A 15229-nucleotide genomic window follows, 5' to 3' on the forward strand; every position below is an offset into this window, starting at 1 on the left:
GTTTTGCCATTTTGCACATCCGCATGCGGAAACGGCGAAGCAGCACTCACGGAAGTGCTGCGCAAAAGAGCATGAAACAATAGGCACTGTGCAAGATTAGGAACCGTCTTCTCCTCCTCTTTTAAAAGACGCCCCGAGGTGCTACGCCCCCACGGAAGTCAGGTAAGACATTCCTGGCAGAAGCTGGCTGCCTTTAAAAGAGGGACCAATTGCTCCCAGCAACATTACAAGAGGCTGTCGAACTACCCATTAACAGGTACGTACGGTTTCGCATCACTCACATCACGCACATAGGCACTCCTGTAAGAGAGCATTGTACAGGCAGCATAGCGCTTTTGGCAAAATGTGTCGCACCATCTCGCACGCTGCACTGCATAGAACAATTATCTATGTAAATATTTTTATGTCGAAGCATATTTTGGCTCATTCCCGGCACATTGCGTTAGGAACATTTCCGTCTCGCATCATTTTCACATTTTGTTATATTGCTGATGTGTGTGATAATTGGACTGAACCGAGATGTCCCAGCACAGCATCCCGAGGCTCTAAAGATTAGGCCAATATTGCACATTTTTTCTTAATATTTTTTAGAGTGCGGAAAGTAGCATGAACAAGTAAGATCGCTTGGCAAACAAAGCCTATGATAAACGATGCAAAGCAGGAATAATTCAATCACTAGATATGCGTGTTATAGTAATAATCATAGCGCCAGGCACTATAGACCGCAGTCCAGCGCCGGCATAAAGCGAGGTGTTTATATTTCTAAGGCGTTTTTTTTTTTGAAAATTTATAACTTCCACTGGAAGGCTGTGCAGGGATAGCTCATCTACGTTAACCTCAATCGCACGTCTGCTTTTCTCGTGCCAACACCAACTTGCTTTCAAGGTAACTGGCGCATGCATCACGTCTCAACACGGGCTCTCACTCGCGCTCTCGTGCGCCAGTTTCTGTTCGACCACGGAAATGTCACTGTCGCTCTTGTGCATCCGCACATCAACAAGTTGCTCTTATAAGCGAGAGTGTGCCGGACTCTTTCCATGCTTCCCTGGTGGCAGCTAGTGCTTCGAGACGCCATGTTATACTGAACCCCCCCCTTCCCTTTCAGAATCGGCCCACCTTCTCCAATACTTTTCTCTTAGCAGGTAAAGCTACGTAGATACTGTGCGACATTTTACTCCCTTCGCGATCTGTCCAACTCATGAGGAATCAAGTTGACAAGTTCATTTTTCGGATTACAATAAATCAGGTCATCATGTCATCGCCGTCAAACTGCTATCACCGTCCCCTTCGGCGTCACCTTGCTACTGATGCCACACACAATTGCTCGCTTACAGAATCACGTTTGTCCATCTGGTAAAACATTGTGGAATCCGAAACCAGGTTGAATAGTGAATTCCGTGCAAAATGCTTCGCATGACGTCGATTCCCAAGGCGGGTGGGATTTGCATAATATTTACTCTTGCTGTTACACAACCGTTAAGTCAGTGTTCTGCGCCTTTTGTCGATTGCCACCCCGCCCCCTTTTTTTATACCCTGTTTAACTTTTGCAGACACGAAGAGAACGCTCACGATTCACTGTCACAAGAGACAATACGAATTATTTATTCGTATAATAATCCTCTATACAGAGCTAGCTGATGCGAGGAACTGACCACAACAACTGGTGCATTTATAATGATCTAAGAAAAAACTTCATCACGTGGAGGCACCTAATGAAGCATGCATGCACTTATGCACAAAATGCTGAGTATTGATCGTAAGTGCAAAAAAATTATCTCTAAGTGGTTTCGCCTTATTATCCAGTAAAATGATCGCAGCACATATTTCATAATGAGGTCTTTCAGGACAAGTCCAGATAACTTACCTAATTCCATTGCGTTTCCTCCTCCAAGCAGATATTGCTTAGGGTCTAACGCTTGATTTCGCCTTGTAGCCTGTACTGTCGATGCGTGATTGAGGACAATTAAGGTAATTCTGAAACACCGAGTTCATTGTCACTTACTTAATTTATTTGATGGGTGGAAAGCATGGTTTCATACCATAATAAAAAGACATTTATTCGTATTGAGCAAGTTTCAGCAGCATATTTATTTTTAATTGAGCCGATCACATAGCTCTTCATTTCGAGGAGTACGATAGAAGCACGCGCGCTAAACGAGCACGCAAAAATACGAATTTGACCTCCTGCCAGATCAGAGTTGGTCCATTTGCAAGGTATCGTGGTATCTCAATAGGCAAATACACAAATAATAACAATTGATTGTTTATATTACGAGCCACATGGACCACGATAATGACAAGCCTATTTCCTGCAGGCTGTTTTTTCATCAGCCATGATTCTACACATGCTCCTGCTGTCCGCCGCACTTGCTGTGGCATTCGCTGTGACAGCGGAAGAAGTCATCCGATCAGAATGGCAAGCGTTCAAGACAAAGCACGGTGAGTGCATTGTGGTTTAGTGCTTTTTGATTTTGTTAAGAGATTGGTCGACAGTATAACAAAGGAAAGATTGTGGAGCAAGGGAGCTCGGCATACGTATCGCAGCCTTCATCTGAGAACGGCATACGGCAGTGTGTGTAGCGAACGATTGTAAAGCTACGTTTAGGCGTGGCAAAGCCTCTGAAGCAAAGCTTTTTTTTTTGGTCTTTAATGATACTCATTGCACCATGAGATTAAATCATAGATAATCGAAAAGGTGTTGCCTTTCCCACTAGGTAGAAACTACACATCTGCCCATGAAGAACTTCTGAGATTCAAGATATTCACAGAAAACAGCCTGTTCATCGCACGACACAACGAAAAATACGTGAAAGGCCTCGTGTCGTACAGCCTTGGCATCAACCAGTTCGGCGACATGGTGAGTGCGATGGAAACGCACGGAATTTGTTTTGTAATGTTGTCTCAATGCTGCGTGTGTACTTCAAAGTGTCCGTTGCTCATGCTCATATAGGGCAAACGCTCTAACAAATATTTAGGTTACAGGCATAACTGAACAGTACGTTGCTCTCGTACGAAATATTTTAAATTTTACGTGGAGTCATGCAGACCCTCTCCCTGTGGCGCACTACTTACTTTCTATCGATTCTACATTCACTTGCAGCAGGGCTACGCAACTATGTCTAAATATCCACCGTGCGCACAGTTACAATTTATGTGGGATAGAAAACAGTCTGAAATTGCGAACGTCAAACTAAACCGCAAACTTTTCCTACTTATTATGGTTCCACGTTAGGTAATTAAGTTTAAAACCCTGGAGAAAAATAAAAGAAATCACAAGGCACTCACTGACAACTAACACTCACTCATTCAGACTTATGTTGACATTCACACTTACAGCATGTACCAAAGAAAAGGACAGCTACAACAATATCAATAACAAACTATCAACGATGTGCCTGTGTAATATAGCTGGAAGGCCTTCTCTCACAATATCACAAGTAAACGCATCCAATGTTTGCAAAAGATGTAGTGTGAAATACGCCTGTATACCGTTTCATGCAGAGAGATATGCGTTGTTGAGTGCAAGAAAAATCCATCTTACAGCTGCGCTCTCGCAAGCACTGCAACACTTGCGCAGATCAATGAACATGAAAATTACCGAAACACCAGCATTGACCGCCTTCTTTTGGCTTTTGTTTTCACCTGACGAATAGACCACAAGGATAACTATGTCAATTTTGTCAGACCCCGCTCGCTTGGAATGCTAAGCTCCGTGCCATTTGAGGTTTAGTGCAACGAGCACTTACAGGCGCGAAGGTAGCGTATCAATCCCACATGGCATGTTTCACGATCTCCGAATGAAAAACCGTCATTGGGAAAATGCAGAATGGGCGAGCGAAAACCCCAATCTGTCGGATACGTGAGACGCCCATTCCTCCCTTAGATTAAAAGTAGCAATTCCAGGGTGTTGGTGCAGCCCTATAGTTTTGAACCTCGCAGCAAATGAAGGCTGCGCACCAAAATTGTATCATACTGGCTATGTCACTCTGCTATAAGGCCTTTAGACATTTATGAAACACTACGATATCAGCAATCATGCCATAGTCTTTAGTGCGAAGGGTCTTTTCAAGAACACTTGTACTCCGTTTCTTTAAAACTAAACAAAGGCATGTGATTCCCTGCGTAGCATTGTCACGGTTAAAACTGTATAGTGATATCCCGGAATCAGTGAGACTGATAACTTCCAGCATTGTTAGTAAAATAGTACGGGAAAATTATTCTTGTTTTATTGTTTCGACTATTAGAATTCATGTGCCCCCCCCCCCCCCCTTCATTTCTTCTGCGCAGCTTCACCACGAGTTCTTGCAGCTTACTAACTGCTACAAGCGTAGCGATGCCAGATCAGGCCGGTCTACCTACTTGCCGCCGGAGAATGTCGATGACAGCGACCTACCTCAATCAGTAGATTGGCGCAAGAAAGGCTACGTGACTCCTGTCAAGAATCAAGGACAATGTGGCTCTTGCTGGGCATTCAGTGCGGTGAGAAAAATATTGACTTCTAATGTACGCGTAAGACCTGCGCTCTTCGTTCATCTGGCGCATAGGATATTAGTGTACTAGCGACGCCAGAGAGACAGCATGCACGTTCGGGAAGCGGTCTCCTATCTTTGTTATTCCCGCATCCCTTACGCACTCGGACTCAGCGAAAGAAATGCGACGCTCATAATTCGAGAAGCCGGCGATTCCATGCGTCATACCATGAAGTATTTTTACAGCGATAGGCGTTATGGCCGGCTCGCTCCCCCAGTCATTTTGATGTCCGCCATGGTTAGCCAGCGTCGGTCACAAAGATTCCAATACGCTTCGAGAAGTTTGCAGAGAAATAAATATCCCATGATGTCCCACAAAAATTCGAAATCGAGGCTCACGGAGAACCAGTGAAAAATTTTACCCGTCAACTACTTCTGCGATGATAAGCAGAGAACATACTTCGACAGTAGAACACGTTCGCGCCGCCAGCTGTTTTGATCGGCAAACGCCACGTTATGCAGCTTATCTATAAGCCAACACCGAGGTTAAATGACTTAGACGGGGCCAGCGATAAGAAACAAGAGGCAGAATAGCAAGTAGAAAGAGAAAAAATAAGCCATGTTTCAACATAAGTTGCACCCGCAAACGAAGATGATTCGGCTGGACCGGCTTTATTTTTTCGTCTTCTCGAAAGGAAATTGCTAAAGTCCGTTTGTGGACGTTTGCTTCGACTGAACTCGCACGAAGCTGTGCGAGACTTACTGTGCATAATATTGAGCTAGCTATCACGGCGCCACTTGGCACTATGAACAAAACTTCAACTATCTGACGTGGTGGCAAATTCAAGTTTGCCGTCATTTAGACGAGAGACACTAAAGAGAGAGAAACGTAACAAAAATATTTACTCATTTGCTAACGTCCGAGTTATTTGCTTTTGAATACTACGGTTTTTTTTTCTTGCATGTTGTATGTTAACGTTAGCTGTGAAAATAAATCGTTTTTCAGCTTAGGTGATTTTAATCAACTTCATTATGCTGAATTTTTTACTGATATCCAGACGGGATCGCTAGAAGGTCAGCACTTCAGAAAGACGGGTAAGCTGGTCTCACTGAGCGAGCAAAATCTCGTCGATTGTTCAAGAGACTACGGCAACAATGGCTGCAACGGTGGAACCATGGAGAATGCCTTCGATTATGTAAAAGCTAACGGTGGTATCGACACTGAGAAGAGCTACCCCTACCATGGTCTCGTAAGTACGAATAATATTGACTTAAAGCAAGAAACGGTACGGAAACCCTCCTTCATAAATATGAGCTGGTATCAGGTTAACGACGTGCCCCCACTTTCACTCGTTCTGCTTGACCAGTAGCCAAAAATGCTGGGTCGCGCCGCCCTCGTGACTTACCACGTTGGATATGTGGACCGCTTTATCAGTCTTTTCTGGGCTTTATGCTTGAAATAACACTGCATGGGGGGCTGTTCGGAGATTGCGTTAAATTGGTGAGCTGAAAACAGGCGCCAGGTGCTACTGTTGAAACAGTTGCTGGGCTGCTATTTATGCATCCAATGAAACGCATGAACATAAGGAAAATGTAAAAAGTAATTTGCAAACTTAATGTTCAAGTACCTTCATGTCTACAAACAGGAGTTCTTGCAAGGCATTGGAGAACTGGAGTGCTAGGCATGCAAGGTGCATTTTTCAGGATCTTCCAGCGTCTTCCAGAAGCGCGGCCGACATGAAAATGCGAACTGGTATACGCACTGTGGCTTTCACTGGTTTGTTAAACGGATTACTCAGCCCACAAATCAACCCCACCTTAAAGACTACGTGTTTTTCATTTATACTGGAAAAGATGCGGTGGTCTCGGAGAGTGCGGACCGTCATCCCGGTAATGTAGCTTCAGCAATTTTCGCCGAATTTCTCAACAGAGACGGCGTTAGATTAAATGTCGCTCCATCTAGACAGAAACTTAACCTCTAGGGACAAATACATATGCAAAAAAATACACAGCGCTGTTGCCGAATGCCTTGTCTACCCTGAAACAGCATGTTGCGTTCGACTATACGGCAAATTGCTGTACCAAGGCATATTAGGCACGCAATACCGTTGTCGTGTCGTAGTCGAAGAAAGCAGGAACGGTTTACCTAAACAGCAGTTGCAAAGAAATGAACTAGGTGCAGTTAATCATTACCATTTAATCTTCTATTGAGAAGAGTGGCGAAAGTGGTATATAGAGTGAATTTACCTTGAATCGTATCGCAGTCATGAGATAGCATTTTAAATTATGTACGTGTTCCAGATGAATTTGTTATATATATTATAGAAGTAGCATGCAGCAATAGGACTATCGGTTAGGCTACTTGGTTCATTCTGGAACTATAGGCAAGGCTACACGCAAGAACGCTGAGAGGTACTAGGCACAGGTACAAGGACGGGCACATGTCCCAATGACTGCGCAATTCGATTGGTATACTTTCCATGCATTTTTCTTACGTGCAGCTCCACGTATAGCTAAATTGGAACACGGCCTCGTAGTAACTGATTACAACGCCTGCTACGAATAACAACACAGAAGTGCGATGGGCAATAGCTGAGTAGCCGGTTTCGAAGCATGGAGTAGCTACAAATGTACATTTCGGAGTCTGAATTAAACGATTGTTACAAATTCAAGCGTACCTGCAAACGTAACAGCGCATTAGAGAAACTTCAAAGTGGTCCGTGTTTGAATTCGTGCTGAGAGTACCGCTGTCTGTTTGCTTAGTACGGACGTTTCGCAACAATTGTTCTGTACGATCGTTTTGGTTACATTTGCATACTAGAATTGTATTACACGAGAGCAACCCTGACTTGGATTGTCATTTTTATTATTTATTTATTTTTTCAATTTCTAATGCTACAGGGAATGCCCATCATCTCGACAATATCAGTGCCTGAAAATTTTTGTTTCCTGTGTCTTTCGCGGCGCATAGATTCTAGTGACCTTAGTTATTCTCTCCATCCAGCACAAGCGGTACCTGCGATGTTTCAGAGTTAGCAAGGGGTGTTTTTCCGCGTTCTCGAATGCATCGTTCCACTTCGGTGTACCTTGTCGACTATAGCGCCGTAGTTCCTGTAGGGCCACGGCATTGCGGATCATGAACCAGCGCAGAACGTTTGCAGCTGTTTGAGGCAGCAAGACACCGGAAGCTTAGCACCAGAGCTCAAACTCCCGCGATGGGCTCCCGCGGAAAGGCAAAAAGACCTCGCCTTGCCCCCCCCTCCTTTCTTCCCGTCCGTGCTCTCATAGATTCTACTTTAACATCCTGAAATATACTATTCGCCTTGACTCAGGTGGGAAGAAAATGAAAACAACCAGAGTGTTTTCTTGCGTATCCAGATACACTTGCATTTGCAAACGTTGCCTAATTTAGCTTCTAAATCGTACGTCTTGGACTACATCATGCTTAAAAACTGTCTAAGGAGTGACTGCACCTCGCAATCTCCTATAATTACGCGAAACAGGTGTTCTGATCAATTAGATTTTTCTTGCTCGCGTTTCTACTGATATTGTACTTACAGCGCAAAAATATACATGGACGTGCAGGCGAGAATTAACACGAGCAGCGCTTCCGTCCACATTTTGTTTCGCGCGCTGTAGGTTCATTGTGGACGACTAACCAGATATAGCTCATGTGTTCGGTTTATTAAGCTATATTTATATTCTCGTGCCATTTTAGTTCACACGCTCGCAACACTCTGTATTCGCCTGTGCTCACCAATAAACCACATGAGGACCATTTACCCGAGCTATTCAGAAGGCAGATGCAAAATATTGCAGCTGCAGGGAAGCGTTACAAAGTGCCACGTAGGAGCTTAAGCCCTATTTATAACAAAAATGCTAACATCATTTTCCACGTGGATAAATTGAGGCGCACTATTTTCTGTCAAATAATGCCATACGCCAGCTATGGAGATACAATTACACAAGGTAATGAAAATGATCTTTTGGAATCTTCCGGAATCTTGTTGATTTCTTCCGAGAGCAACTGTAAAGATAACCGAGTGTCGTACGACAGCAAGGAAAACGAAGGAATAAGCTCAGTTACGTCAACAAACAAGAACACCTAGATTTATTGACACCGCTAATGCACTGAACTTCGCAGTCTTCTAGAAACAACAATTACTTAACGTATGCTTGGCAGAAGGAACAGCCCTTAGTGTGTCAACCTAACATATTCTTGTCCTGTCATGACGAGTTGCGTTCAGTACAGGGCATTGATTTGCCGCTAAATGTGCCGTTCTACGCCTAGGACGAGGAGTGCAAGTTCAAGAAAGCCGACGTTGGAGCCACGGTGACTGGAAGGGTAAGCGTGAAGGAGGGCTCGGAAGAAGATTTGAGGAATGCCGTGGCAACCGTCGGACCAGTGTCTGTCGCCATTGATGCAAGCCAGCGCTCGTTCCAGTTTTATAGGAAAGGTAAGTATGCAACAGAGCCCGTGTTAAGCCAATTGTTGTCCCGAAGCCACTCTCCCGCTATTGCCAAAGTTGGCCACACAGCGGGACGAATGGTAATGAATTAATTGAATTGGTCGAAAATAGTGCTTCCTTAATACGACCCCAGGCCTCTTCAGTTGTAAAAGATAAATGTTATTGTTTTCATGTTACATGCGTTTCATGTTTCATGCTGAAAAAGAAAGGCACGTTTGTATTGCGATGAAGAGCAGCGGTCTGGCGAATCCGCGAGATTTCAACACTTGTGCTGAATATTTGCTTGTAATTCTGAATGAACAGATCCGTAGGCGACCAATATAATAACAGTGTTTTAGGTCCCGTACATTCACGATTACAAAAGCAGCTCCGTTCATTTGGAAGACACTTAACAAGTGCCGCCACGAGGAAAATGATAATTATTATAATGATGATGACATAAAAGGCAGCCGCAACTAGGTGCACTCACATTACTCACTTTTTTCTGTTCTTCATGATCACTCCTTTCCTGCCCAGCACTTCTTTGACAAGTGTAGAGTGGCAGGCCACAATCGTGAAAGCTCAGGCCAATCACTCTGCCTCCTGCTGCCGAAACAGCAGCTTAAAGCTCGAAACTGAGGTTTTTGGTGTCCACCGGTTCGACTTAGCTCAAGTTCCTCATCAACAGTTTCACTTTTTCGTAGTCATTACCGGCAAGAGACCGCCATTCTCACAGAATAAAAAGTGATTGCCTTCCATCGGTACTAACGTGAGGGGCAGAAGCTTAGAGGTAAACAAAAAGGCTCGAGAAGAAATTAAGCACCGCGCAAGGAACGATCGCACTAACAATGGTAGGCTTAAAGTCAAGACACAGGAACACAGCTGTGCGCCTTAGAAAAGAGGAGTAGCCGATATTCTAGTTTACATTAAACGGAAAGAATAGAGCTAGGTGAGCCACGTAATGTGTAGGGCAGCTAAACTCGTGGTCTGTTAGAGTTGCACAATGGGTGCCAAGAGAAGGGAAGCGCAGTCATGGGTGGCAAAGAAGCCAGCGTGTGATAAAATTATGAAATTTGGAGACATATGGTGCGGTCAGATAGTGCTAGACAGGGTGTAATTCGACACCGCGGAGAGAGGCGTTCATCCTGTAGTGAATTTAGATAGGATGGTGATGATAATGATATGTTGAAAGAATAAACTTTACCAACACCCTCACCACATACTGGTAATACAACTCAAAAGAACCAAAAATCGCGCTAGTTGGTATTGGTTGAGGACTACGTGGAGCCCGAACTACTAGGGCAAATGAAAAATTCACGCAGTACGAGCGCTGAACTTTATTTACTGATAAGAATCTGTTGAGTATCCACATCAAACATGTAAGCCTCATTTTCACGCGCCATCAGAAGGAAATCTAGATAAAGAAAAACACCAAATACATGCCAACAAACAAACTGCGAGAATACCACAGGAGCAAAAAAAAAAATGATCACTATCTAAAAGCGGGCGCCAGGGACACCTGATCGTGATGTAATCAGTGGAAAATTCGCCATATCAGACAATTCCCGCTTGCCTGGTTCCTTTCAAAATAAGCTATCTTTGTTCTCTAAGCGTGAGGGTGATGACTGGCTCACGCACGTGGACTCTCTTTATGGCGTACGCTTCAACCAGCTCGCGTGCATGCTTTGCGATTTATTTGTTTCAGTGTTTTCTTTTAGTTTGCCGTCAAAGTGCCCTGCTGTTCATTGTAAAATACTAGATTTGCTAGGCGCTATGGAGCCGTCTTTTCTCTTGATCAATCTTTTTTTTCTTTTTTGTGGCCACCTATGCAGAGTCTATTTTGGAATAAGCTTTTGCTGCTTCTACAGCACGTACTGTAAGCAGTGTGTTTTGGCCGTTGAGCTTGTGTTCTGTTTGCTATGTGAAAACATGTGCATGATGACGAGCACCGGAAAAAAAGCTGTTATGCGGAGGCCAGATGCATTGAGTCACCGCCGGATTCACGTGTCTCAGTGACAACTGATGATATCCTGGCTGATACAGCCGCTCTGATATTCATAAGCATTGTGCAGCTAAGCTATCTGCGTTGTTGTCCCGTACCGGCAATGTCATTCCTTGTCAATTACAATGACATATATTGTCAATTACTCAGCGGTCGCTGAGCTGTCATTCTTTAACAAAATGGGGTCCAGCTGCGCACTTTCCGAAGGCAAACGTTGTATATGGTTCAATGCTGTCGTTGGTGTGGCCTGTTTTCTTTATATATAAATGCTTCGCAACACATCCATGACGAAAAAAGGGGGCAGCAGCGGGCCAGGTGCGCGCTTATGATGCTCATTGAGCAATGAGCCGGACCATTTATCGAGCAACGTTGTGCCCTTAGGCCGAAATGTTGCTTCTCTTGAGATCGGGCATAGTTGTAACTATAACCTCTGTACGAAGGCTTAACGGCCTGTTGTTTGCTCCTAAGCTCACGTACTAAATGACGCCTGTGGTTAAAAGGATGTACCACATCCGGCGCCATGATGATGAGGGGCACTGGCTTACAGACACAAGGCTAATCATGCACACCTGCTACATGCCCAAAAAGAAGGTAGTGCGGATGGCTGCCGCGGCATCCCACTTGCTATAGCACCTCATGCGTAATATAGTTGCGAGTTCAATTCACACGTTCGAGAATATTTCTTTTCGTCCACTTTCATTTACATAGTATTTATATATTTCAAATGAGCATAATAGTTAATTTTTAATGTGTTTTTTAGGCTTAATTTTTTTCCGTTCTTGACATGTTTATAACTAGCCAGAAAGTGCGCCTTTCGGATTCCTTTTTTTTTTTCTCGCACACTAATACAAGCACCGTCCTCGGTTTTGTGAACATATCGCGCCCGAAAACCAACCTGTGCCCTTTTATCTGCCAAATCAATCAATTTTACCTTTATGCATCGGGCGGCTTTCATTTGATACTTGTGTTATCCGCTCTTTATAGACCATGATGTTATGCTACGCTGTGGTTACCACGAAGTACATAATATCACGAGCAGCATAGCACAGCCGAGACAGTAATATTATAGCCCTCGTTTACTGGGCTATCACTGAATGAATTACGGCACTAGCTATTTTGCTTCCTAAAAGATCTGATGTACTCGCGTCTTCGTCTACTGCAGGCGTCTATGACGAGCAAGCATGCAGCAGCACAAAACTAGACCATGGCGTCCTTGCAGTCGGCTATGGGGTTCTCAACGGAACCAAGTACTGGCTTGTCAAAAACAGGTACAAAGCTGCTTTCAAGTTTTGATGTTGTTTTTATTGTTAAGAGCAAGAAAGTTTTGTATCGCGGCAGCGTTAATGAAACGAACAGAAAAGATATGAAGAGCCAGGACAATCCCTGACTCTAAAGTGATTTTTTGTTGGAAAGTTACGGGAACATACTGTATATAGGCGAACGAAAAAGGGTAGACGGTAAAACCTAAGGGCATTACGATTGACACCCTCTGTTTACGCTTCCTACCGTCTTCCACCTCAAAGTCGCCCAGTTTTCCATGCTGGAGCCACAAAGGCATGCAGTGCTGGTTAACAACTGTGCGCGGGGGCTGGTAGATGCAGACTTATGTAAATCAGAACTGTAAGCGTGAAGCCAAAGTTGATGTTCAGCCATTTTGAGTCATTTATCAGCGGCCACGTATCCGCATTATTATATTTTTTTTCTGAGGCCAGCTGCTGGTTTAAATAGAAGTTTGTTTCTCCTCCTCCTGACAACAGGAGGCGAGAATAAAACATTATGATTAACTACTTTAGCAAGCAAAACATCCCGAAAGTGGCAAGTGGGGCGCGTGGTTAATCTATTACGACCAGTAGACTAAGCGCGTGGTGGATTATGGCAGTATAGGAAGAAGCCACAGGACACCCTTGGCGCTCACCCACAGCAGTTTATTTTAAAGCATGGGATCTTTCTTTGTCTCAGGCAAAGGGTTCATTGTGCATGCGGGGTAAGACAAAGAATGCCAAGATTGTTTGAATTACTTCTGTTCAGCAAAAATGAAACTCTTTTTTATGTAAACGTTGAAAAAAAAACTTGACCGGATATCATTGCCAGATGGCACATCAGGAAAAAATGAGTTGTGGCCAATGCATCAGCCACATTGTATCCTAAATCAGGAAGAATCTTTTTCTTCTGAAGAACAAAGGACTGTCTCGAACTCCTGTACTAAATTTTGCCGCGATTTTCTAGTACACTAATATGAAGTCGGTTTGACAAGGCTAATACTTTATTTCCGTTCATTACAGCTGGGCCGAAGAGTGGGGAGAAAAGGGATACATATACATGTCTCGTGACAAGAAAAACCAGTGCGGCATCGCCACGGACGCTACATATCCTCTTGTTTAGCCATACCCTTTGTACAAAGTAAAGACAAACGAAATAAACTGAAAATAAAATATTGTACTTCTTAATTAGTCCATTTTCAGATTCTTTCTTACCAACAAAAGTGGTGAATTTTTCAATTGTAATTTCGTATCTTACTCGTGACAAAAATGACAAAGTTCACTCATCTGCCACATGTTCACAAGTTCAAAAGTTAACATAATTGGTGAAGTTTCGTGAGTGACATAGCACCTTTTATAACTGTCATAGTAAGGTAAGTTTGACAATTGTTTTCTTTTTTTTTTCATTTGAAGCTTACTAAAATGGTGACGCCAGTTCAGAAATATTATACCTCAACATGCGCACGGTGCAATGCACCTAGCGTGGTCACTGCAGCGTTGAGTTTACTGCATCCTATATATCACAGTAACGCACACGCTTTCAATGACCATTGAAACCAAATATCCTTGAAGTGCACGTGCCTAATTGGCCCCCTTCAACGATCTTGCTGAAGCGAGACAATGGCGCTTGTGAATTTCAGTTACCATTGAGTTCGATGGTCCTTGAAGTGCGTGTGTGACTGCGGCATTCTAATCATACCAACAATCCTGCTTTGCATTTAATGCAAAAGTAGGGGTTTCTGAGACCTTTCCGTGAATGAAAATGAAAACTTTTGTACAGGATGTCTTTAAAATACTTTACTATCATTGCGAAGTCAGATAAGCACTACCTTGCAATCGATAACCGCACAGGTACCACTGTTCTTATTTCCGCCTGCTTATTCGCTCTCAAAATTTGAACGTACTTCACCCATATTAGCAAGTGCTTCACCCAAATTGGCGTCCTAATCGCTGGACCGAATGCAACAAATAATGAACCATGTTTTACGGTGAACACGTACGTTTCCCGCTAACTTTTTTCAAGAACTTAAAACAAAAGCGTTCTCACACTGATTTCCTATCCACAGTAACCAACCCAGGTAATCCAGTCTATGTTAGACTATTGCCGGATTAAGGTATCTGCCATCTATTTTATTGCGAAAGCAATTATATGGACACTCCAAGCGGATTTCTGCCATCTGCGTCGTAGTCGCCGTCGCCGTGAGGTTCTGTATGAACTGAAACGGCGATGAAATCGTCGCCGCGCGCCGTATGCTGTATGCGCGAGTGAAAGCGTGCGACGGGCGCGCGCTTTCACGGGGAGCGAACGCAGGGCGGAGAACAAAGGCGACTTATTCCGTCGCGCAAAAAGCCGTAGGGGGACGGGAGGGATGGAGGGGAGGTGACGTTTAGCAGCGGCACCAAATGCGTATTTATACAAAAAATGTCGCAGTTTCACCGGAAAGGCGAAGCATCAATTGGGATATCAAATTAGCAGAGAGCTGTATACAGAGTAAAGAGAGCAGTTTTATCAGCTATATAAACTTGGACATGCAGCAGTACCAGCAACGCACAGAATTGTTGATGCCGCCGGCGTTTTGCCCGCGTTCTCACCGAACACGCGCGGCGTTGGTGACTGTTGCCAGTTACTCTGGAGGTGGTTCGGAGGTTTTCGGCGAGATCAAAATGGGATACCGGTCGAGCGGCGTCGGAAGTCTTTACCACCTTCTTAATATGAACATGCTTGTTTCGAAGTGCGAATTTTTCAAAACCATTGTTCAGTACAATCTTAATGTGTAAAACGACTGTTTCTTGATCCAAAAAGTTATCGCAGTTTCACCTGAAAGGTGAAGCATCAATTGCGATAGCAACTTAGTAGAGAGCTATACGGAGTAATGATATTAGCTTTATGAGCTGTATAAACTTGGACATGCAGCAGCGCCGGCAACACGCAGAACTGTTGTCGACGCCGTCGGCGTTTTGCCCGAGTTCGCTCAAAACGCGTGCAGCGTTGGTGACTGTTGCCGGAGCCTTTGATATAAATAGGCACTTGGTGCCGCAGCTAAACGTCGC

The 15229-nt window shown here is 44.0% G+C and overlaps 1 protein-coding gene across 2 annotated transcripts; it reads left to right on the forward strand.

The window, feature by feature from the left end:
* Nucleotides 1–16: 16 nt before the first annotated feature.
* LOC119461480 (procathepsin L) lies at nt 17–13363 on the forward strand. Of its 2 annotated transcripts, none has more exons than XM_037722808.2 (8): nt 17–256; nt 2316–2439; nt 2715–2857; nt 4288–4479; nt 5528–5719; nt 8761–8926; nt 12082–12187; nt 13202–13363. In XM_037722808.2, exons 2-8 carry the CDS (start codon nt 2334–2336, stop codon nt 13299–13301), a joined length of 1005 nt encoding a protein of 334 aa, XP_037578736.1. In that variant the 5' UTR covers nt 17–256; nt 2316–2333; the 3' UTR covers nt 13302–13363. The 2 variants fall into 2 exon arrangements, with proteins under 2 accessions (XP_037578736.1, XP_037578737.1); XM_037722809.2 differs by having other exon boundaries at nt 2719–2857.
* Nucleotides 13364–15229: the final 1866 nt, after the last annotated feature.

Source organism: Dermacentor silvarum, chromosome 8 (assembly GCF_013339745.2).
Source record: "Dermacentor silvarum isolate Dsil-2018 chromosome 8, BIME_Dsil_1.4, whole genome shotgun sequence".
NCBI lineage: Eukaryota > Metazoa > Arthropoda > Arachnida > Ixodida > Ixodidae > Dermacentor > Dermacentor silvarum.

Bases quoted from the DNA above. Each gene is read 5' to 3' on its own strand.
- LOC119461480 (XM_037722808.2), top strand. From the start codon at position 2,334: ATGATTCTACACATGCTCCTGCTGTCCGCCGCACTTGCTGTGGCATTC. The intron at 4,480-5,527 runs GTGAGAAAAATA...ACTGATATCCAG, and splicing joins CTTGCTGGGCATTCAGTGCG to ACGGGATCGCTAGAAGGTCA. The intron at 8,927-12,081 runs GTAAGTATGCAA...CGTCTACTGCAG, and splicing joins GTTCCAGTTTTATAGGAAAG to GCGTCTATGACGAGCAAGCA.